The 24,534-nt window shown below is 38.6% G+C and overlaps 3 protein-coding genes across 5 annotated transcripts in view; 1 reads left to right on the top strand and 2 right to left on the bottom strand.

The window, feature by feature from the left end:
- ptges3b (prostaglandin E synthase 3b (cytosolic)) overlaps window positions 1-7,838 on the bottom strand; it is a 20,863-nt gene extending 13,025 nt beyond the window's left edge. Inside the window, exon 1 of the mRNA XM_035522385.1 lies at window positions 7,754-7,838. Within this exon, the coding sequence (XP_035378278.1) occupies window positions 7,754-7,755 (2 nt within the window). The 5' untranslated portion in view covers window positions 7,756-7,838. The remainder of the gene's footprint in view (window positions 1-7,753) is intronic.
- Window positions 7,839-8,341: 503 nt separating this feature from the next.
- Window positions 8,342-24,186, top strand: zgc:158254 (uncharacterized protein LOC791209 homolog). Of its 3 annotated transcripts, none has more exons than XM_027019227.2 (9): window positions 8,342-9,186; window positions 9,287-9,368; window positions 13,436-13,614; window positions 13,769-13,859; window positions 14,529-14,694; window positions 14,849-15,034; window positions 19,221-19,311; window positions 20,111-20,216; window positions 23,455-24,186. In XM_027019227.2, exons 1-9 carry the CDS (start codon window positions 8,833-8,835, stop codon window positions 23,652-23,654), a joined length of 1,455 nt encoding a protein of 484 aa, XP_026875028.2. In that variant the 5' UTR covers window positions 8,342-8,832; the 3' UTR covers window positions 23,655-24,186. The 3 variants fall into 3 exon arrangements, with proteins under 3 accessions (XP_026875028.2, XP_026875029.2, XP_026875030.2); XM_027019228.2 differs by having other exon boundaries at window positions 20,111-20,190; window positions 23,455-23,585; XM_027019229.2 differs by lacking the exons at window positions 20,111-20,216; window positions 23,455-24,186 and adding an exon at window positions 19,764-20,100.
- Window positions 9,443-11,255, bottom strand: LOC113583109 (secreted frizzled-related protein 5). The gene is made up of 4 exons (XM_027019231.2): window positions 10,967-11,255; window positions 10,146-10,324; window positions 9,925-10,014; window positions 9,443-9,762 (listed from the first exon to the last, which is right to left on the bottom strand). Exons 1-4 carry the CDS (start codon window positions 11,203-11,205, stop codon window positions 9,443-9,445), a joined length of 828 nt encoding a protein of 275 aa, XP_026875032.2. The 5' UTR covers window positions 11,206-11,255.
- Window positions 24,187-24,534: the final 348 nt, after the last annotated feature.

Below are 24,534 nucleotides of genomic sequence, written 5' to 3'. Positions count from 1 at the left end.
GATACTGAAAAAATACTGTGGTACTAGTTTTGAAAAGGGTATTATATGAACATTTAGAAAAAATGGATATTCCATCTGGTGCACACACACACACACACACACGCACGCACACACACACACACATTTTATATATATTATATATATATATATATATAAAAAAACACATACATACATATATATACACACACACACAAACACGCAGAGTAGAGAGAGGGTAATATTGTTTTGATGAGAAACTAGACTAATAGCGATGGAAACAACTTCATCCACACCCAAATTCATTGACCATGAGGAGACGAAGTGGGATATGGAGATACTGAGCATAGATGCACCGCAGTGCAAGTACAGTTTTAACGTGCGTGTCACAAAGAGAGTCAACATGTCAAACCTGGAAAAACTTAAACATCCCAACCTTTTCATAGAACTCAGACTCACAGGTGAAAGTTGACCAATTCACTCCCCTGTTACGTCCACGAAAGAAACGGAGCGGTCGAAAAGCCCCTCCGCAGTAGTAATACACATTCATACGTAGTCTACATATTTACATAGTGCTGAAAGTGTCGTTCATAGCCATAGTGGACAGGATTGAATTTACGTGGCATGATTTCTTTTACAGGTGCTCCTCTGTGATTTTATTTCCATCTAATGTTTTTCTCCCTCCTTCCCTAAGAAAATTACAAGCTGTATTACCTACAGTGTTTTACCAACTTTTTGTCCCCCCCCCCCCCACTTGCCCAATCTGTCATGCGACCGAAAATATGCTATTCATATACATGCACACAAGCTAAAATATTTAGTTAAGGTTATTTATTCTTAAAATAAATAACCTTAATTAAAGCTAAGTGTAATTAAGTGTACATTCTCACAATATACTTTTACTTGTTTTCTTTTTGTTGTAAATAAGCAAAGGTTTCATAAACATCTCTCTTTTAACCCAATGATGCGCTGTTGTGACCAACTCGGTCAACTTGGAATCGGCTTCATTGTTCACCTGTAGTATGCCATCTGTCTAGTGGTCCAGACATGCCAGCAGCTTTTTTTGCTGCTCTAAAAATTGAGACAGAGCTCTATGGAGCGATTTCTAAAATTTGTAGTTCTGACAAAAAAGTGTCACTTTTATCTGCAGGCTATTCCCTACAAACTTGACAAAATCTCAGGTACAGAGGGGTCTAAATCAACCGATGGGGGAATGAACCTGCACACTCTGCTTCATATTCACACGTCGCCATTTTCCTGCACACCTGGCTCTAACATGTTTGCCAACAGATAATATCATGTTTGTTTAGACTGGACGTGTGAATGGATAAAACCATGTTGCGTTACAGGGAGTTAAATACTCAAGTGAATTGAGTTTGGCGTCAGTTATGTTGTTAACACATTGCTCCCCCCCCACCCCAACATGAACTGGTCCATCCAGACAAGTGATTTTTCATGCTGTTGTCCCAACAAGCCCATGCATTTGGGCAAGTGTCAATGCTGAACCCTGCTAAGTATTTTTCTATTCTGGTTATGGTCTAGTCTATACAATCTGACAGTGGCTAGACTGAGCACCAACTTTTTTTCCATAATAGCAGAAGAAAGCCCGTTGGCTGAGTAATCCACTAAATAAACACAATTTTTCTGTATCTCTTCACCTCCAACATGGTTGTACCTTTACCACAACGATTATACTTAATGCACAATAGAATATGGTATTTCCGATTCACCTAATTGAGAGGCCTGGCTTTCTCAGGCTGAAGATGGTTATGAGGGTTACTGTGCTCCACTCCAAATAACATTCTTTTCTAAGACTAAATTCCCAAACCTGTACAATCCGGTTAAAGATGATATAAAGATGAAAAACGTCAGAACAAGGTACATGGTTGGCTTTAAGTAATGACCTCTTCACCAGTGAAAGCAGGTATACCCAACATCAGTTTCACTATCTCTTACCCCAAATTGGTAACTGGAATAAAAATGTGCCTGCAAACTGTTCTTCCCAACTGCTTTGGACAACTAGTTGGTGTTCTCAACTCATGTTTCAAATTTGACCCGGTCTCGCAGATTTCTCCTTTGTAACATACAAAGGATTCAGCCCCTTCTCTTGCAGGAAGCTGCCCATGTGCTTGTGCAGTGTCTTGTAATCTCATAGCTAGACTACTGCAACTCTCTACTTGCTGGTAGACCTCTACAACTTATCCAGAATGCAGCAGCATGACTAGTCTTCAATCTTCTGAAGTTCATCAGATTTAACACCATCATGCTTGCCTGCAAAGCCAAAAATGGACCAGCCCCTCCATACATGATGTCAACAGTCAAATCCCAATCTGTACCTCGAGTACGTCGAACCTCAAGTACGACTCGGCTTGAAACTCCATGTTTCAATCTCATGAAAGACAAGCATTAAGACTATAGGCTCCCAGATGGTGGAACGAACTTGTGTAGGCTTCAACCACAGACTGAAGATCCATCTATTTGCGGAATATTTCAATGACCCATGTTGAGTAACTGAAACTTAATACTTATTGTAGGGTATTTCTCATTGCACTTATTGTTGACTTCCAGACATCAGCATTGATCCCTGTATTTCAATGGCATTCTACTTCAATGGTATCTTGAACTCTAACCTACTGTATTGGCTCCAATACATTCTATGAATAAATGACAAAGCACTTTTGTAAGCCGCTCTGGATAAGAGCGTCTGCCAAATGTCGTAAATGTAAAATTAACTTTTTGGTTTCTTTTTTAGAAAAATCAGTATTTTACTGCTTTGACTACAAACAGTATCTGTATTTAAGATATGTGTAGAACATCCATTTGTGAATGGAGTTGTTAAACATTATTTTGAGAAAGCTGGTGTAGCAATTCTAAGTCATTGTTGAGATGAATGGCAAACACTGGTAAAACTAAGCGATTTGCCAATTGTGACTTTCCCTAACCTTTACAGTGCACTCAGTCAGCCTCAACATTTGTGTGAATGCAGAAAGGTAATTCCCTAATAGCTTATCCGGTCATTCATTCACTAACTCATTCAAAATACAACCGTATGTAACGCAACAGACTCCATTCCATTTACTATAATGCCTATTGCATAGATCCAAAAATGTAAAATTCAACATCGTTGTCAATAAACATGAAACTTGCTCCAGTACAATCTAGCATAATTTGCAAACTAGCTACTTTGCCAGGTAGCATAATAGCAGCAGCATGATCTCTCATGCATGAGCACCCTGCTGTGGACTGTTCGGACTCTTTCCATGTTCTGTGTGTGCTTTTAAGTAAATATATTCCATTGTCTTCACTAAAACCTGTTCAACCTTACAGTGAAGACACTGGATTAGGGGAGCTTTTCCATAGCCTCTCCATCACTAGTAATCTAGTAACTCGTAATCAGAAGGTTGCCAGTTCATGCCCCACCACCACCAGCTTGCCACTGTTGGGTCCCTGAGCAAGGCCTTTAACCCTCAACTGTTCCAAGTTGTATTCCGTCATAATTGTAAGTTGCTTTGGATAAACGCATCAGCTAAATGCAAATGCATAAATGTAAAATACTTCGAGAGTCACTTTTGGCTTCTTCATATTATCCTGCCACCTTTCTATGGTAGAAGTAATACAACATTAAATGTTACGTTTCACTTTAACGTTGCTTTTGTATTTCTGTTAGTGAGCCTAGTATTCAGTTACTGAATCTGTTTTTTGGCTTTATAGATGGTTTGCACATGTTTCGCACATGGCACGATGGGGCGTAGGAATAGCTGGTACCAGCACAAGTCAGAGAAGAACCAAAAAGCAACTCCATAAAGACCCCCACAGTGCCATCAGAGGGAAAATGTCATCTTAAAGTTAACTTAAAGGCTTACATATGTGAATCACTTTAGAAATGTTTTGATATGGTTATCATGACCATTGCATAGAATAGCCTATTCTTGCTTATTCTAACAGATTATGAATGAAACAGTGGGTATGAATTGTCTTTAAAAATGTGTTTCCACAGTAAGTTTATAGTCTTGGGGGCTATAAAAACAGACAGCACAAAACAATTTAGAATAAAAAAATATCTAAAACAATATGGATTAAAGGATGATTAGACCAAGTTTTGGGGAATTAATACTAACAGTTTACTTTTTTTTATTGATAAGTCTTTTGAATAGACTGGATCTCCAACTGATTCAGGAGGTGCATTAACACTAAGCTTTAAAAAAAAAAAAAAAAAAAAAAAAAAAAAAAGCCCACATTTTACATGCCTTTATACTAAGCCATTTCAATTAATCTAATCGTGAATCAAATTAGGCTTGTTTGTTTTGCTGGGGGTTTTATATTTTTTAATCAAATTTTCTTTTTTAAAATTTAATTTACAAATATGTTTAATAGTTTTAGTTCCAAATTTGCTGTGCTACATATAACATATCCATACCAAAAATAACATATTTACAAACATATTCATTCACCTAGTGACATGTAGATGGTTACAAACAAATATGGGGCTCCCCAAAACAAACTAAAAATCTATTTAACAGTTAAAAGTAGTTCCTAAATGATTAATTTGGGAGACTTTTAAAGGGACAGTGTGTAACATTTGATGGCATCTAGTGGTGAGATATCAGACTGCAACCACCTGAAAACCACTCCCTCACCCCCTGCTTTCAAAGTGTGATGTAGAACCTACAGTGTCCGTCAGGTGTCAAGATTCTTTGTAAATGATGTCTCAGTATTGCTCCTTTGGTGTCACTGATCCCATGGTGTGAATTATTCCAAACAGGTTCCACTTGTCAAAAGAAAACTAACCATCTCTGATCCATCATATTTCTTCTGACTGTAGTAATATTCTAACAAGGTTTAAACAACAGGTTTAATGTTGGATAGATAGAAAAGGATCAGTTCTAATTATTGGCCAAAATTTCAATATCAAACCAATAACGTTAAATTCAAAATTGTCCTCATCAGCAAACATCGATCACCGATGTGCATTGAATATACACTTATGTAAACATGGTTTTGTGAGATATTGCATTTCTACTAATATACCCCCCTAAAATTTTACACACTGGGTGTTTTGGTCCTAATTTCAAGTTCAACTCACACAGCAATTTATCAGCTCCTAATATTAGTACAATTTAGGTGGTTAACTACTGTATCACCAAGTTCAAATCACAAACAAAAATAGCTGAAGGCTGCAAATATACTCAAAATCTCTTTTCTTGTACATTTAGATCTTAGTGTCACATTTGATACCATAGGTCACAACATCGTAATCACCAAATGACTACTATATCAGCTAATTGTTTAAATTCATGAAACGTTAGAAATGGTCAGTTATACCCTTAATTATTTAGTAAAGGAAAAAGTATTTCGATTCTTTGTATTCTTCTGGATCACATATGCAAGGGGAAAAATTTTGCTTTTACTCTTACATTCACCTACCTCTTCCTGTTATATGTTTAAAGAATTTTAATTCGACACACATTTTATGCATTTCATTCAGCTGCTAGTGGTGGTGTCACAACCTGGACATTGTGCGAGGTTTAATTTGTCACAGTCTGGACTGTCAAGTGTGGGAGGTTTTCTGTCATCCCTCAAGAAGACCACTGAGTGGCACCACTTTGCTTCAGTAGCCAACTGGACAACAGGAAGAAGGCACATAATGGACAGCAAATATGCAAGACTACAACATACCCTACTCAAAAACATGTCTAGTTACATTTGGCGAGCGCGCCAGAGTATTGATGCAAATTATGCTAGTTACAAAGTGATCACTTATATGCAAAATATTTTGCCAATAGCAAAAACCTCATAAAGTTATAAAACATATAGTAAAATAGCTAGATAACTAGTCAAACATACTGACCCCAAAATAGCAGCTTTTGGGTTGCAACCAATTCAGAAAAATTACTTCTCCTTATCATTTTGACAAAAACAGAAATAGTAAATTAGCCATAAACAATGTTGTGACAATCAAATCCAGTGCCTTCAAATTTTATGTGGTTTTACATAAAAGTACCTTAGATGAGATGGTACATTATATGAAGGTGAAAAGTTTTATTACAATTCATTAGGAGAACATATTTTGGACATATTTGGTGTTTTTATGTGCTGCCTAAATCTGGCTATGATTTTGCAGTTATTTTGAATGAGACTGAAATAGCTTAAGTAACTCACTACATGAGCAGTCCTTTTACTAGATGTTTTCTTACTTTTACTAAAATAATTTAAATGATTAAAAATAATTACATAAGTAGTAAAAGCAAAGTAACTTATTTTGGTACAGTTTTTGGCTACTATACCCACCTGTTTATAGGTTTACAAGTACAGAATGTAGCCTGCTGCAATACACAGTTGTTTGCCACCATCACAATTCACATCGGATTAGTTTCTGACTACAGAATCACTGCTCAATTAATATTATTTAGGTGGCAGGCCATTATCAACACAGCAGTGATATTTATATGACAGGGACATTGTCATACCAGCACACCACCAACTACAATCAGGCACAATAGTGCTGCTATAAATTTTACGTGTGGATATTTTAATGTGTGGTATTACTGAGTCTGACACATGAACATCCATTTAATAGCAACTGTGCTTAGAAAATGATTAGGTACAAAAAGATGGCAATCCTGTTTTTTGAGATTGTTTCATTGGAAAAAAAACTGGGACAGTAGATTTTTATTTTTAAATTATTTATCATAACAAGCACAATGTTATCAAATAAACTTAAACGTCCAATAGGATAAGCAGCGTTGTATAATAAAGCAAAATTAATTAATATTTAATCCTGATCATATTTAGCACTATATAATCCCATTTTAATTTACACACTAAAATAAAGATTTATGGTTTATGTGACATACGTCGCAGTTGGATGGTATAAATATTCGTCATCATAGAATAATCATTTAAATAAATGTAGTCATATTTGCATCAGACGTAGTCCAGCCTACCACGTACTCATTCATTTCCTTTAGCTGCAGCACACTTGCCGGGTTCACGTGGAGCCATCGGCTAAGCGGCTAGTAGCACAAGGAAATACAAGACAAGCAAACGCCGTAACCGCGTTTTTATGAATGATCCTTGGGAATAAATTACTGAAAATATGACACCACTCAGGCTGCTACGATTAAATGAGTCATCATTAAATATAATAGCTAGCTATCGTATATACTTTGTCTAAAGATTTAAGGTTTTTTTGTTAGCTAAGCCAGCTAGGTTAGCCATGTCCCAGGTAACATTTCCAAAGCATGCTACATTAACTAAGAACAGCCAAGAATACACGGTGAAATGAATGTTACTAAATAACTAGTTAGCTAACCTAGCTAGCACAACCGCCGAGTAACCACTCCGGTTTCGACATTATGAGTTAGTTAGCTAGCTAGCGTTAGCTATCAAAACTGCACCAGGACCTCAAACTAAGCTTATCACCTAACGCCAGCCCAGTGAGGCTAGTTAAGCTAACCAGCCAGCCATACTAGCTTTCGCTAACCCAGCTAGCTGTACAACCTGTACAGATTCGTTCTTAACTGGCTTCCTAATATTTTAACGCAGTTGCTAAAATGCAACGTTAAGTAAGACGGATAATTCCTAACAAATGCTAGTTACCCAGCTAGCTCGCTTGCTATCCTAGCCGGCTCATTTAAGACGCTTAATAACATGTTGCTACAAGAAACAACTGATGGCAAGATATAATTAGCCCAGCTATCTAGTCACTATTCAATAGTCTCAACGCGATGAAACATCGAGACAAAGGTTTCTGATCTAAGTTGCCATTTAAACTTACATGACTTTCGCGTGGTTGACTTCACGTTTCCTCTGGACGCAAACTACTCGGCTAGCCTGAGGTGGGAGGACTTTCAGCGGTGGCCGCCCAGAGCCGTAGACGCTTCTAGATGTCATTTCAAATGACGAGTTTGTCCAAAGTCCAGCTTTCGTGTTTAATTTAGGCTTGCGTATGTTGTGTTTTGCAACAAGATACCCTAAAGCTAAACTGCACCAAAATTGTGGTAGCTTCTCTTTTGCTGTACACCTTTTATTGAAAATTACGAACTTTCATAAGTAAAGATTGTCAGATAATCTATCATATTTGCTGGGCGAATTAGCAAACGATATGAACAACTCTGCTTGATTTTATTTTTAATGTATTGGAAAACACGGGAATCAGTCATTGTGTTTATTTTACACACAATATGATAGATGTTTGTCACACAAATATGTTTATAGATAGTATATAGCTGCTATAAACAGTAAAATATTTGTATTGAACTGGAAATAATAATGCCGTATTTATAGAATATCTTAGGTGGAGCTTTTTATTTTGAAAACAATAGCCAACTAGTTCAAGACGCCATTTTGAAATGTTAGGTCGCGTCATTGGTGACTTCACATTCTGAGGATTCTTCACAGTCCACAGATCCAGTTATGTGAATGTTGTGGTTATTTATTGTACTTCTTTGGATTATTAATTGTGGGGGAAAAACATTATTGAAATTTTATTTGCATAAGTTCTATTTAGTATATGCGAATAACTGAATGACACCGACACCCGGGTTATCCTGTTAGCTAGCTGGTTCACGGTAGCTAGGAGCTGAAAGACCGGGTTCTGAAAGGAATCGGACCGCAGCTTGTACCCAAAGAAGTGAATAGCACTGCGGTTCAATTGCATCGCGAAAAGACGATGTCTACAAGGGGGGGTGTGCGTGATGAAATCCACTGCTCTCCATTGGGGAGATAACTAGCTAGGCAGCTAGCTATATCTGCCTCTGGCGATGCCATTAGTTATAAAATAATACCAGCGACCGTGCAAGACAATGAGAGCATAAACAGGAATAAACGAAGGGCTTTTCAAAATCTTACTACGAGATGGTAGAATACCAGAATGTACAGAGCACTGGAAACTGCTCAGATCCACCATCGACACCCTCTTTCCAGACATCCCCGCGTCTGCCTGCCCGGGACTGCCTTCGGCTCCAAAGAAGCAATGTGTGCTCACGTGCATACTTTGTGGTAGTTATGGTGTTCTTCCACCTCTACATAATAAACATAATAGCCCTTTTGCTGTATGTGCATTATAACACCGGATCTCGGGAGGTTCCTGTCTTAGACAGAAGCAACAGTATACCACCTCCACCACCCCTCGAACGCCAAGTCACCTCTCGCGATCTGAGCATGTCTGCAGATCACCCTTTTCGTCTCCCACGCTTGGAGGGTATACGGGTATGAAGGAGGTCAACTTTTTCATCATATGCCAGTGTCTAAACTAACTTCTAAATAGGCCAAGGGCACTGCGTTTAATGATTGTCTGTTTTCTGCTTAGGTTGGCCACACACAGATGGTGTCTCTCTTTCCTGAGCGATCTCACAGTTTGCGGACCCTCAGCTTGAAGCCATTCTTATTCGGTGAGCTATAATAGACTTGTCCAGTTACTGTTAACCCAGGAATTTATTTGTATGGAACTTGTAGCAGACACTCTCTACCCTCTACACCGGTGATGTTTCCATTTACGGGAAGCTTGGTTGAGTTGCCGTCGATGTCTGCTCCAGCTGAAAGCCTTGTTTACCAGTAGCCTCTCACCCGTCACAGTGCCCGTCAGAAGAAAGGTGGCCCCTTGAGGATGATGCCGGTTGAGGTTGCCCACACAGGTGGCATCTCGCTCTAGCCACGTGGCCAGCCTGCCTCTCATTTCCCCTCCTAGCAAGGGGCCATGCTTAAAGACCACCAGCCGAGAACCATGGGAGAATTTAGCTATTGCCGAGGTGCTGGAGTTTGACTGTGCTAAACGTACTTTCACCACTGAAAAAGGGGGAGAAAGGAGAACAAGAAGAATGTTAGATTAAGGAGATTGTCATGTGAGGAAACAAGCAGACACACCCAAGGTGGAGCACACCAGCAAAAGTAGCAGACACCACGTTCATTAACATGGTGACAGAGTGAGAGTGTAGCAACAGAACTCACCAAAGTCACTTTTACAGAAGAGGCCTAGCAATACTTTGACTGATGTTGTCTCCTCCAACTCACAGTCTGGACAGCTAGCTTCTGGCACTGCTGAAACTAACAAAACGTATCAGAAACCAAGAGAAAGCCATTCTCAAATATACTGTTTCCAGCTTTCTACCATATTTTGTTCCTGTGGTTTTGTGGTCAAGAGTGCTATTTATGTGTACTTGGCATCTCACCACTGTATTTGTTGTTAGTGCTGTTTGGCATGTGTGTCGCTGAGGAGATGCACATCAGATGGTCCTTGGGAAATTGATCACAGTGCAAGATTCTGGGCCAAGAGTACCCATAGCAGTTCATAATGGGAGCACAGCTTTCCTGAACAGACTCGCATAAACTTCGACATGGAGAAATTATCCTAAGGAAAAGGTGTGTAGAAATGTGGGGGGGGAGAGAGAGGAAAGAAGAAATAGGAGAGAGATGTAGGTTACCAGAGTTTTCCTACAGAAGTCCCATCATTTCGTGTAATATTTGAGAAGGATAATGGATCAAACATTTTTAAGAACATTTCTTTGTGATACTAGGGCTTGTCTGCAATGTTTAGCTGAGAGCTTAATACAGATCAATATCTATTATTCACTCACATACTAAGGTTACTGCTTGTTGTATAGTTTCAAGTAATTTCCCAGTGTAATTAAATTTGGAGCAGAGAATGTAGTTCAAATGTATTAATAGCCACAATAGAATTAGATGGAAAGTGGCGTGCACGTGGAATTTCAGTGAACATGTAGGTATCATCTGTGTGTAATTCCGGTGAGCAAACAACACTAGTTTCTGCGGTTCTTCTCTTTTTGTGTCACAGAATCAACTACAAAATTCTGTTAGTGTTTTAGACCATTTATCCATGATTTTCATGCGTCTACAAACATCTTTACTCTCATCCATGTAACCTTGAAAGACCCATACATCCCAATGCATGAAGACACACACAGACACTAAAAAAATCCAGATGCTACCCATCTCTAAATAAGAGCTGGACCAGTCCAGTGGCTCCACTTACCTCTCAAGGCATACAGGGGCAAAGAGTAAGCAGAGGAACATGCGCGCGTATGGGTGGCACTCGCGGGCGAGGAGGGGCAGCCAGCTGGTGCTTTGCTGGATGGCTTCGCCAGGCGACTGGTGGCCCAGCAGGTTTGGCATTCGCATGATGTTGTAGCCTAGCCCCTGGCACAAGGCCATGCCGGACGGGATAGGCATACATCGAGAGGATCCCCAGGTGTCCCAATGCCCGTCAGGCATGGCCCATGTTCTCTGATCCAGCAGGAGCAGCAGCAGAGTCAACACACACAGAGTCATCCTCCTGATGAGAGCATTAGCCAAGTGAGCTTCTTTGAGCAGTGGTAAAGTGTCAAGACATGGTATTTATAAGGCGGACCTTATAACTTCCGGCACAAGAAAAAACACAAGGTCCGCCTTATAATAAAAAGGCGGACCTTGTGTTTTTTCTTGTGCCGGAAGTTATTTTCCTCAGTTTGGACAGCATTTCACAGCAAGTTATACTTTATAAGTATAACTATACAAAAAAGCCAAACTTGCCACTTCCTGTTTGGTGAGCTTCCCTGCAGACTACCTTGTTTCTCATGTTGTCTTTTACTTTTTGTTGCTCACAAATGTATGGTGGCAGACTCAAAATGACGGGACTCCCACAAGATATACTGAACTGAAATGCCAGTATCTTGTGTTTTGACTTGGACTATGTACTTTTATACTATGGATAACCATCCCTCTATGGCTTTATCAGCAAGTTATATACTTGTCTACATTCTCCTAGTCTTCAGCTTAACCTAATATACAGTAGGACATTCAGAAGACAAAGTTGAAACCCAAACGCTGTGAAATGGGGGTGTCAGTAGGAGATCTGAGATTGTGGACTTGGTGGGTTAGTATCTGTTCACGTGTTTGGCTGCATGTGGACGTTAAGGACTTAGTTTGCATCATCTAGGAGCATGGCATTCTTTTGTCCTGAAAATGGCCCATACTTCCTTTTCTCTGTCTGGCTTCCCCCAATCCTCTGTCCTGCATCCTGTAAATGTAAATGCATGCTGTTTAATGAGGAGAGAAAGATGAACCATGTTAATGACGGTAGAAACAGTGAAACTCAATTCGGTATGAGTCATTTGACACTCTCTGCTCCCATTCTAGAAAGACAAAGGAACTTACTAGAAACCATTAATGGCACAGTGTCATTTACACTCTAAATGGGTGTGGGATTGGGGTCCAATAGCCCTGTGTCCAAAATGATTTAATGGTTCACACTTTCATCTTTGGTGTCCATGTGTAGAATTAGAATCAATCATATAAGATTGATAACATGAAATGTGGCTATCCTTTGTGTTGTCAATGTGTAATATTTAAATAAAAGCAGTAATGATCTTCAAATTTAATTTAATTTTACATTTTCTGGAACCTCTGGACCTGTGCTTTGTATTTTATTTCATGAGCATAATCCCTCACCAATTGAGAACTGATTACATTAACACCCATTTGGATTGCATACTGAGGCTGACAGTACCTATAGATTAGTACTTCAGGTGTCAGTATAATCCTTTAGGCTCGTTCTGATCTCTCCCTCTTACAGACTGATGTTCCTTCTGACAAAATCACCAATGCTAGTCAGAACTGCTGGCTCAACCTTTACAGAGCCAAGCAATGGTTTTTTTTCTGTCTTTAATATATTTTAAAATGAATAGTGGAGCTGCATGCAGTCATGTCCATCTGTTTTAACCAAGTTTGTGTAATGTTGTCTAGTCTAGATAAACATGAATGACTTTACTATATACTATTAGGATCACCCAAGACAAAGGTCTGTGTCAGAGGTCTTCAGATCTGGATTTGAATTACATTTCTGGTCATGGACTTTGTAATCCCTGGTAATTAATTGGACAATTACTGAAATTGAATGGTCACCTTGTTGTCACACTCTCAGAGAAGGGAAGGGGGTGGGTCTATAAATCAAGATCAAGATTGGTTTTGTTGTGATATGTATTCAGAATACCTTCTTTAAATACACTGAAATTTTTATACCACAGAAAATGCTCTCGACTTATAAACACAAAAATATAAGGATACATTACATTACAGGAGGATAATACGGAAAGTATTGTACATCAAGAAGGGAGTTGCACATATTAAACTAGGCAACAAGTAATAAATACAGAAATTCCATATAGCATGTGGACTTGAGTTCTGCAATTTATGTACCTACATTCTATGACACAAATTCACTAAATCAACATGTATAACATGGTCCAGAGTCCAGAATAAGGTTCAGAGTTGAAAACCTCTGGTCTTTATGTAAATATAATGCATTCCAAAGTAAGATTTATTTTCTTATTGCTACATCAGGATAAAAAAGAAAAGCAAATCCAAGTTCAGCATTCTGGTTCTCTATTTTAGACCAGATTAACATTACCTAACTGTGAAACCCCATTAACCAACATCTTTTTTTTTTTGTCACGCCATTGCTCAGAGATACCAGGGTTTCTGAGCCTGGAGGAGTGTGGTTTGGTAATGCAACTGGCCCAGCTGAAGGGCATGACCCCCAGCCCACCACCAGCACCTCTTGCCAGCCAGGAGGAGCAGCTGACCCAGGATGAGCTTTTCCGTCTTCTGGACCTCAACCAGGATGGCCTACTGCAGAAAGAAGAGGTCAGCTTCCCACAGCTTCGTATCACAGGCGGCTATGCCTCTTGCCATGGTTGGGGTGGAATTTGTGGGGGTGAAATGTTGAAATGGCCGATGGAGAGACGGATAAGAAAGATGTGGCCGATTGATAAAAGGTCTAACTTTTGCCGTGTTACAGATACTGAGTCTGTCACTCTCACATGATGGGTCCTGGCTGGGTTCATACAACTTACGTGAAATTCACATAGGTCTTGAAAGCAGCCCAGCCGGTAAGTAACACTCAATGTGTCAGTTTGTGTGTGCATGTTGTTTGACCAAAACAACACCCACCATTTTTTAAAGAACTTCGGGCTAGATCCTTTCATCATGTATTAAAATCTCATTATTGCTGTGGGCTACGCTGGGTCCACAAACCCACTCACACATGATACGCTGGCTGTTGGTAACTCTCAGGCAATATACATATAATGTACAAGCAATACACAGATGATGTACAAGATATTAATATACATAAAGTACCTGTGTGTGTGGATGTGCTAACATCGGTAGCATAGTGACTATGTATGGCAGTGAGATTATTATACTGTAATAATAATGCCTTACGCTATTGTAGTGATGCATTATACAATTATACAATGCATTATTGTAGTTTTGAATAGGTGTGTTATGGCTGTCAGAGAAAACAGTAGCAATAGCATAGCAGGTGTCCGCTACTTATGAGGTTGATTGCATGAGGGGAAAAAACTGATCCTGTGTCTAGAAGATTTAGTATACAAGCTTCTGTACTGCCTGCTAGAGTGGAGGACTTGAAAGAGGTTGTGTCTATAATGAAAGGTGAAAAGAGAACATTTCACTCAGTGTAGGTTACTTTAGCTTTAGAAACTTGGTGTGTGTCTGTGTGTGTGTCTGTGTGTGTGTGGGTGTGTGTGGTAATGTAGGAGCACTGTCTTTACAGGAGTTCAGAGAGGTAAGTGGCGATGTGTTTCATCATGGTGGTCTGGAGTCGGGCTTGTATGGATATAATCAAGTTAGGCAGAAGAGCACCCAGACACGACTGTACCTGGGAGAAGGTGCACACCATATACTGAAGAGCATCAGGAACAGGTAACACACATCCACACATGCATACACATACTTACACTTATAGGCGCATATGGAGTAGCACACACTAATGCAATACATCTAAGGCTTTTCAATTTACTCTGTACAATTTACAAGATCAACTGACTCTAAAATGAAATATTCTCTGTCCTCCTAGGGTGACTCGTTTAACCCGACTCCCATCATCATTGGTTGATCTCAGTGAGCCCTTGGAGGTGGTCCGCTATGAGCAAGGTGGATACAGTCATGCCCACCATGACAGTAGCCCTGCACATCCAGACAGCTGCTGTGCACATACACATCTGGCTGCGAACAGCTCCACCCCCAGCCAGATACCATGCAGGTGTGTGTAAATACCTTATGTCTGTTTTCTCTTCTGGAGAACTTCCAGTTTTGACTTGGCATGGAGTAGATGTGTGTTTGGTGGGTCCCACAGAGCAAACCTAACATTTCATTTATTGAAGCTCCTACACCTTCTTTTGTTTGCTCATCAGTCTTTAATATCGCTTGTTTAATTCTGACAATCTTTGACCATCTTCATTGCAATGCCTCCAAAACTGAACAAAGCGTCGGGCCCAACGCAATCACTCATTCGGCCTTTTGTACGATCCACATCCTCGCCTAGTGGTGCTACCAACCCCCAGATAGAGGCATGCGCTACACTGGCCCCTGCTGTAACCACAGCGGCATTGAGATCACAGCTAGTTTGTGCTGTTATGGCGGAGCTCCAAGTTGTTTTGAAAGAACACCCTCCCAACATTAAAGAGGAGCTCCACGGCATGAAGACTGCGCTTACTTGAGACTTTGCAACGTTGAGGTCTGAGTTCACAAGTATGAAGAGTAGCGTCTCGGACATCAAACATTCTTTGTCGTCATTCAGAGAGTAGGTGGTTGCGCTACAGGCTACAAGTTGAATTTCTTACTAAAGATCTCAACAAGCTTGATGCAAAGTGTGAGGACTTAAGAGTCCAGATCTCACCGTCAAAATCTTCAAATTGTGGGAGTCCTGGAAGGTGACTTATTTTCTCTGACTATTGTATCATAACCAAGTTCCACAAAGAGGCATTTTCACTGGATAAAAGTCTGCTGGTAGATAGGGCTCATCACTCCCTTGCAGCCAAACCGAAAACCGCAAATCACTGTGCCCTATTATAGTGAGTCTGCATTATTATGAAGACTGCACTGATATCTTCCAGACGGCAACAGCGGATCATTGTTTCTGGTATGGCGCTCTCTGCCTTCCCTGACTTTACTGCCAAGACTGAGAGCCCGTGCTGCCTTCAGTGACGTTCGTAAACAGCTTCACGCTATTAAAGGTGTTAAATACACCTTTCCTACCATGCACCTGATGGTCACAGATAATCTTGATTGACCTTTGAACTTAGAAGAGATTACTGTAGCTATTAAGGCTATGCAAAACAATGTCTCCTGGTCTCCATGGATTCCCTATTGAGGTTTTTAAAGAGATTTATAGGTAAGTTGGCACCTCTTCTATTAGCAGTTTATGATGAATTCTTGTCAACCGGGGCTTTGCCCCCAACCCTAACTCAAGTATCTATATCTATATTCTTTTGATGCAAGTCAAATATCCTACTTCTTGCACTTCATACAGACTCATGTCTCTTGTTGACATGAAAATTCTGGCCAAAGTTTTACATCTGAGAATGTTATTCCCAGTATAATGTCATAAAACCAAAAAGGTCTTTACAAATAATTTTTCTTCTTTACCAGAGGTCCTCACCTCTCTGGATGGAGAAAAGGCATTCGATCGAGTAGTGTGAAATTATCTTTGCAGTGTTATAAAGATTTGCATTTGGGGAAAAAAACTGCTATATAGCTCCCCTTAATCGAGTGTTTATACTATCACTGTCAAATCAGATTAATTTCCTTTGTCCTGTGGGACCAGACAGGGTTGTCCCTTATCTCCTCTGCTTTTTGCCCTTGCCATCTCACTCCTATCAATTACACTGAAATCTTTGCTGTTCTTCCAAGGAATCACTCATTCAGGTATTGAGCTGAAATTGCCATTGTATGCAGATGGCTTAATATATGTGACAGACCCAGTGAGCTGCTGCCTTTTAATCTTGTCACTTTTGAAGACGTTTGGCTTCTCTTCAGAATATAAAGTGAATTTACAGAAAAGTAAATGTTGTTCGGTTAATTTAAAAGCACTATCTCTTAATAAGTCAGTCTTGCCCTTTAAATTAGCTTCAACTGGGTTTAGATATTCAGGGCTACAGATATCTTGTACTTTACAAACTTTTCTCCTCTATTTGTCAAACTCAGAATGGATGTACAGAGATGCAGATCTCTCCCTCTGTCTTTACTAGCCAGAGTAAACATTATAAAAATGAAGGTCTTGCCCATATTTCTTTTTTTCTGTTTCAAAACTCTTCCTTTATTTTTGCCTAGAAAATCTTTCAAGTCCCTGGACCAATTTAGTGACACTTTCATATGTAAGGGCGATCTTTCACAAAGATGTAGAACTGATGGGGGGGCTTGCCCTCCCAATTTTCTTTCTTTTTTTATGGTCAGCCCACATACATAAAGCACTTCACTGGCTTCAATCTCCAGGGTTGCCGTGGTGCCTAGTGCACCATGACACAAATCCGAAAGCATTGTAACTACAACAGTAAATAATTATCAATCCAAAAGCAATAAATAATTTTTTTATTCCATAAACTCCTACAGTCTGTGATCAGTACCTTTTTAGTATGGCATTTACCTCGCAAAAGACCACAAAAAGATGTTAGAAACACCTTTTAGCACCGTTTTTCTGAATGTCAACCAAATACTAAATAAATCACCAAGTACAGATGGATTCCCAGCTGAATTCTTTAAACATTTTTGGCCAACCATTTGAAATAAAGAGCACCTGATTCATTCCAACTCAAATGAATACTGCATTAATTTCAATGCCCTTTATATAGAAAAATTAAACAATTCCTGAAAGAAAAATAAAAGGTCTGAACCTTTTTATGATGGTGATGAATTTTTAAGGCATTGCAGATTCATCAAAGAATTTGTATTATCATTTGAAATTAAATGAACAAAAATGGACATGCAGTTTAAGAATTACACTGAACGAAATGCAGCTACATTTCACATTTTATGCATTGCAATTGATTTTCAGGGGTTCGTCCTAAATTAGCCAGTTTTTACTTTTTTTCTCTTTACTTATGTCCCAATAATAAGCATTACACAAAGTTATCTACATCAAGCCAGATGACATTTAAAACAACTCACATCAGCACAGATATTATGGTTAGATAAACAGTCACTGTTAGCTCGCACTCTCTTAATTAGCTTGTTCCAGCGCTAAGTGTTTCGTACTTTCGATACCATGGCTAGCAAGCTAGCTAGCTAAAGTCTGTATGTATTTCTCCAGCTGGGGGCCTTCCTGTCTTGAACAGCATCTTTTTTTTTTTTTTTTTTTGCTTTGACCTTCAAGATTTTCCAGCAGGCTTTCAGGTTGTTAATGTCACACTTGTCCTTGATTCCAACAGATCCAATAAAACATTCATCGAGTTTGTCCAGGTCCTCTTCCTTTTTTCTCACAGTCAAACTGTCACTTTTTTGAGTGTATATCCTGTATATTCACTCCAATGTGGCACAACCAAGAATTCCTAACTAACAATATACCACTTCTCAACATAAAAAGAAAGACAAAGGCATTAGACATCTGCAACACCATGAATTAGTAGATAAATTCAATATTGAAACAAATCAATATTTAAAATACCAATTAAAAAGCAGAAATTAGATTCAGTATTGACTGTCAACAATCTAGATATCACTTGTGCTGTATGTCTTCTGCTGTTTTGTCTTCACTTGTTAGTATGTGCAAGTATTAGATAACATTGGAAAGATACATTCATTTACAAATTAAAATAAAGTGGTATGTACTTTTCATAAGCAATGTCAAAGTTCATTCATACTTACTCTTTTCATTTGGGTTTCACTCTGATCATTTTGCTAGTATTTGTTAGAAGCATTAGACTCAATCAATAGTGCCATCAATATTTCACATAGTTTGATTTCATAAATTGAGTAAGAGCACAAATATTCATGCTTAATATTAAAGAACATTAACCTATTTAGTGAGCTTTATCAGCTCTTTCTTTAAATAGAAACAAGCCCAGGTTTGACCTTTTCTGAAATGTTCTGCCTCTCTGAAACTGGGCTCTTCTTTGATTCTGATATTGAATTTCTCAGTACCAACCTCTTAAGTACTGTGCAGCATCTATTTATTTGTTTTACAAATTGTTCTGGCAGCCATTTGCAATTGGCTCAGTTTTGTGGCTCAATGAAAAACACAAGGGCCCATTCCAGAAACTGACTTCCAGTGACTATATCTCCTTTCAATTATGATTGAAGATTGTTGTATATTCTCATCAGATCCTCAAATCTAATGCAATTAACCATAGCATTTGTTCATTGTTAATGTTTTGTGGTTTAATTAAGGAGCATTTGTATCTTTGCATGATTTGAAGGATGTAAGATGAAATATATCTGTTTGTATTCGATAGGTATGTGACAGTATTACTCTTTCTGAATTCAGTGGATGAGGGCGGGGAGAGCAGTTTCCCTGTGGCTGACAACAGGACCTATGAGGAGGAGGTGAGCCATGGATGCACTTTGTTGCCATAGCAACACAGGGCAGCAAGCTCTGTTGTCATAGCAACCAAAGAAATTGGTAGGAAGATGAGGCCGGTGTTGACTCTTGACTTGAATGTGTTCTGTGTGAAAGATTAATGCATATTGCTGTGACATGATGGCGGCATGATGAGGAATGTTTGTGCTTTTAAATGGTATCATCTCACTAGCACAACGTTGCAGTGAGTGAATGGGCATAGAGTTGAGGACTCTGTCATAACACCTTTATACACTTGTCATGAGCTTTAGGTGCAATGTTTCATAAATATTCTGTCTAACCTTAATGTGCCTATTTCTGGGAATGCTCTCCAGCCAATCTAATGATGCATGAATATTTGGTGTACATTGACTACTGCAAGTAAAGACTATTTCAGTGTATAGTGTATATTGCTACATGTTTTGCTACCCTACTACAGTTGTCAGTTCCAGCCAGATCCAGCACATCTTGCAGTGGGATTTAAATACTCCTGGAGACCTACACTAGGGGAAATCAGCTGTATAAGATTAGAGTTGAAAATAAACTCCGAAGGGGCTTTATTCTTTGGGAATAGGACTGGAGATTCTTGGTCTAGATCAGAAATGTCCCAAAGCAAGAAAAAAAGAGAGAATCTAGTAAAACCTTAATGTAAGCCATCAACCCATTTGCAATCTTCTACTCACTGTCTTTAATCATTTTTATTGTGTTGTGAAATCTTAAGAATTAAACTCAGAATTTTGTTGTTGCTTTGTGTGTGTGTGGTATGTGTTTGTTTGTTTTTTTCAGGCTTTGGGTGACCTCTCTGTGCAGTACTGTGCCAAAGGGAATCTGAAGATTAGGCCAGTAGCTGGCACAGCCCTGCTGTGGTATAACAACCTTTCAGACGGCAATGGTTACTATGCCTTTATTAAAAGTCTTTTATGTTTTTTTGTTTTTGTTTTTTTTGTTATTGTTTTTTTTTTTTTGGGGGGGGGGGGGTGGCCCATAACTTCAGAATCATAAGTAGACTCAATTGTTTAGTTTTCATCTTTGGCTTTCAAGGAATTCTGCTAGGTTCTGCCCATCAATTTCAGCTGCTTTGCTAATTTGCATTATATACAAAACCTACTCCTGTGGACTAGTCCTAGGGTTTTCACCTGATCTGCCTGAAATTGGTGTCAAAGTAATTGCAAGAATCTGAACAATTAATTTGCAAAATAATTTGCCATTAATATTGTTATCAAATGCCACTCAGTAGTCCTTTGGTGGCGCTTTACTTGCAATAATTACACTTTCTCAGGACCCACTTGTATGATCAAGCTGAATTTAACTTTCTGCTTCTGCAGGCAAGCCTATCAACTTTCATGTTTAGCTTATAGGGGTGCTATTGATAAATTCAATGTAAAAAAACAAAAATATCTTAGGAACAATTAATTGGATTTAAATGCTGAATTTATGAGACTGACAACTTTGCAATTATGGAGTATTTAGAGAAATCTTAATTTTGCTTTTTTTGCAAAACATACGTTTCAAACTAGTCCTATGATTTTCACCTAATTGTCTCAAAGTTGGCCTTAAAAATTGTTGACTTTTTAAAGATGCCATACAATAGAAAATTCTCTTTACCATGGCAAGTTTGAATTAGTAGAGTGTGGTACAAGGAACTGAAATTCCATGAACCCCACTCTGTTTGTCAAACTCTGCAAACACCAGCCCCCATGTACTGCTCCAGGAACTTTAATAGGTCTTTGGGTTTTGTGAAGAACGGGGATAGTTGGAGTCCATATTTAACAGGATCCTGGAAAAGTTGTTTGATTGCTCTGAACATTTCACTCTGTACAGTTTCTCAATCCTTAGATAATATAGAGAAGGCTTTGCTTAGTGTTTGACACTGAAAAGAGGGTCAGGTCCAACGTTAGCCATGCTATGAGATTTTTTTTTATCTACTTTTTGTCAGTTGACACCAGATCCTCTTATCCTGAAAGTGTCATAATGAGCTAACAAATGTACTTTTATGCTGTGGAGATAGAAAGAAAGTAGCTAGTTAGTATAGGTATCGTTAGCTACTATCAAGGTCTAAGTAACTAGATAACTAACTAACTAAACAGTATGATGAAGTAGATCATTTACATGAAAATGTCTGGCCAGCCCTTCTCCATTTACATGGACATTCATTTTATTTTTTGCCTCTGTCCCATTCAAAGAAAGTAACAAGCCAGCGAGGAAAGCTAGCTAAATAATAATGACAACCTAGCTTATTTACATAGAGGTTGGTTTTGTTTTCCTGCCTGTGTCCCATTCAAAGAAATAGTCTGTGGTGTCATATAAATCTACAGTATAATATGTCTCTATCAATCCCTTTGTCAGGTAAACTTCTAATTTCGAGTTCATATATCCTCAAGACAAAACCCGGATGTTAATTAGCTAATTTAGATGCTAATTAGTTAATTATATATATCTACTCTATAGCTTGCTAACTCAGGCCTAGCTAATGTTAGCTTCTCCACCACAGAAATGATTGTCATTTGACTAGATATCTAGTCAGTCTCTTAAAATCAGCTTTGTTTAAGAATTGAAATATAGTCCAATAAAGGCTCAGGCATATACAGTTGGATGATTGACTTGTTTTTGTGTGAGCCATCATGGTGCCAGTCAGAGTAGAGCTGATCAATCATTCATGTGCCCGCCCCCAAAAAAGAAATCGGCTCATTCCATTCTAAAGCCAAATCATAAGGTTGTAAATAGGACTAAATAAAACGTATGTGGGCTTTTTTCATTCCGACCAACGTCACATACCTTCTATATAGATATGTGGTCATTTTTTAAATATGAAATAACGAATTTTGCTAACTGGTCCTAGGATTTTTTATCTAGTCCTCAAATTTTGAGTTTTAAGAGTCAATAATTATCCAAGGCATGTTAACATTTTTACCCACTATGACCTACACATACCATTCTATTCTTTCAATGCGTGTTTCTTCATTCAAAACAACTGTAATTCAGGAATTCATTGAGTAATACTCATGAAACTTGACAGGAACATTCAGTTATGGACCTTGAGGTAGCCTGCCAATATTGGTGGCTTTTCAGCAACCGGAGTTGTTGTAACATAAAAATGTATTTCAGAACAAAGAAATGAATCAATTCCTTTGTGTTTAAATTATAGACAAGAAATTAAACAGTGTAGTTTTTATGTGAAATACAGATAAGCTCATTATAAGCATCACTTTTTTTGTTTGTTTTTGTCGGTTTGGGGGTGTGCCCCACAAATGACATTTTTTTCCAAACATGTCATTAGCTTTTCACTTAATTTCAGTTAGAGTCTAGAAAGTATCTGGAGAGCTTCTTTGTAAATAAACACTAAAATATTTTGACTTGTCAGAATGTTTGCCAGCAACTGAATCTCAATCAAACATATGTTGGCATTTGTTCACAGTGTGGCCTCTAAATGCCAGTCAGCCCTTCCAAGATGTGTATATTCATTTAAATCAGCTGTAATTGAGGAATTCTTTTAGTAATTCTTATGAAACATGACGGGAACATTCAATTATGGGCTAAGGTAGCCTGCTTATTTTGGTACATTTTTCACAGTAGCAGATAATATAGCAACTAGATTACATTTACATTGTTACTTTTACATTTAAATTGTGGGTAGGAAGTTCGGTTTAAACTGCAAAACATTGTGTGACCCGTTGTTCCACTATTAAGCCTCGCTATTTAAAAAAAATGAAAATGGTTCATCAAATGCACTTGTCATTGGCCTTTTATTCAGTCACTTTAAATATGGAACTAGTAGAGAGCTTCCTTGTGAATATGTATCCCAAATATGTGGATGTGCAATGGCTGCCCCATGTTAGTCAGTGTCCAAGAGCTAGCCTTTTCATAATAGGTTGGCCAAAACCGTGGACCTTGGGGATTGCTGCTTACTGCCATATTTTGCGTTGTTTTATTAATTCACGTTTTGAGCAGCCTGTGGTCCTAAAATGTCCAAGACACGGGGTGTGTGTGTTTGTCTAGAATAGTATGCAAGAATTGTGTTAATGTAGCTTGTTTCTCACGGTTCCTCTTGCTCTGTCTTTACCTGGCGTATGGAATTGTACTGTTGGTGAAAATACACCATTAATGCCCCCTCTCTCACCTTGTCCTTTTAGGTTGGGTAGGAGAGCTGGACGAGTTCTCTCTCCATGGTGACTGCATGGTCACTCGAGGCTCCAAGTGGATAGGCAACATCTGGATCAACATTGACCCTGACCAAGAGCGGCAGAAGCGCTACCAGCAACTGGTCTCTGGGCAACAGCTCAGGCAGGAAAGTCAGAACTTGGAGCATAGTGACCTCCATCAGGATCTATGAGCTTCACTACTTCCGACAAAGGCTGTCCCTTTTGTGCTGACTTGTCTTGGCTTATCTCCCCCATCCGCTTTTTATCCTCCAAGATCATTTCCAGTTCATCCAGCCGTTTTCAGCCCAATGCTCATTTTCACACTGTAGTGCTGGTCTCAGGTGCTCAACTCAGCTAATAGCACTTTTCATAGCCATACTGCTCTCTGGTGGTGTTAGTATGTCACATATCATTTGACTGGAGGGTTTTGACTGAAAACTACTTTGTTATATTAAAACCTCTATTTAACAATTTAAATTATGATAGCAGTTCTGTTATTGGAATGTTATTTATTCATAAAAATATTTATTGAATTATGCATATTTATTGTTAAGTACGTATTTATTTATTCAATGGAGTTTATTTATTCTCACAAAGTATGTTTTGGTTTGGTTATCTACTCGGTGCACTTTAAGTTTGATTTATTGCAATAGCAAAGTATGTCTGTAATTATGTCACAGTTAAGATTATAAATGGCAAATAAATGCAACCAACGTGAACTGACTTAAGTGTTTTAAGTTTATAAGGTTTCTCACAGCTCAAGTGTGTGACTTCAAAGCAGAATTACATCTCAGAAATCTTTCACATTTCAGACTTCACCATCCCACTCAAGTGTTTAATCTAGACTCCAAAAGATGGTGCTGAAGCAGTGGATACTGTCTACCATTTCAATTATGTTACTCATCTGAGGATGCCTGAGGAAGATTTGCAAAATATAATTTGATATTAAGTAATTTTACTGTCTTGTGTCTAATTGTGCATCTCACTAAGTCATTTTACAAACATTGCTGCTACTTGTTTCTTTGTTTGTTTGCACTGTAAAACTACTGTAAAACTTTGACATATACACAT

This window comes from Electrophorus electricus, chromosome 24 (genome assembly GCF_013358815.1).
Source record: "Electrophorus electricus isolate fEleEle1 chromosome 24, fEleEle1.pri, whole genome shotgun sequence".
In the NCBI taxonomy this organism is placed as follows: Eukaryota; Metazoa; Chordata; class Actinopteri; order Gymnotiformes; family Gymnotidae; genus Electrophorus; species Electrophorus electricus.
The sequence above is the reverse complement of the archived record's forward strand: the minus strand, read 5'-3'. Positions and strand labels throughout refer to the sequence as shown.

Coding starts and splice junctions, on each gene's coding strand:
- zgc:158254 (XM_027019227.2), top strand. CDS start 8,833: ATGGTAGAATACCAGAATGTACAGAGCACTGGAAACTGCTCAGATCCA. Junction 13,615..13,768: donor GCCTACTGCAGAAAGAAGAG/GTCAGCTTCCCA, acceptor GCCGTGTTACAG/ATACTGAGTCTGTCACTCTC. Junction 19,312..20,110: donor ACAGGACCTATGAGGAGGAG/GTGAGCCATGGA, acceptor TGTTTTTTTCAG/GCTTTGGGTGACCTCTCTGT.
- LOC113583109 (XM_027019231.2), bottom strand. CDS start 11,205: ATGCCTGACGGGCATTGGGACACCTGGGGATCCTCTCGATGTATGCCT. Junction 10,015..10,145: donor CACTAACAACAAATACAGTG/GTGAGATGCCAA, acceptor TGTTAGTTTCAG/CAGTGCCAGAAGCTAGCTGT. Junction 9,763..9,924: donor CTTCTGTAAAAGTGACTTTG/GTGAGTTCTGTT, acceptor CCCCTTTTTCAG/TGGTGAAAGTACGTTTAGCA.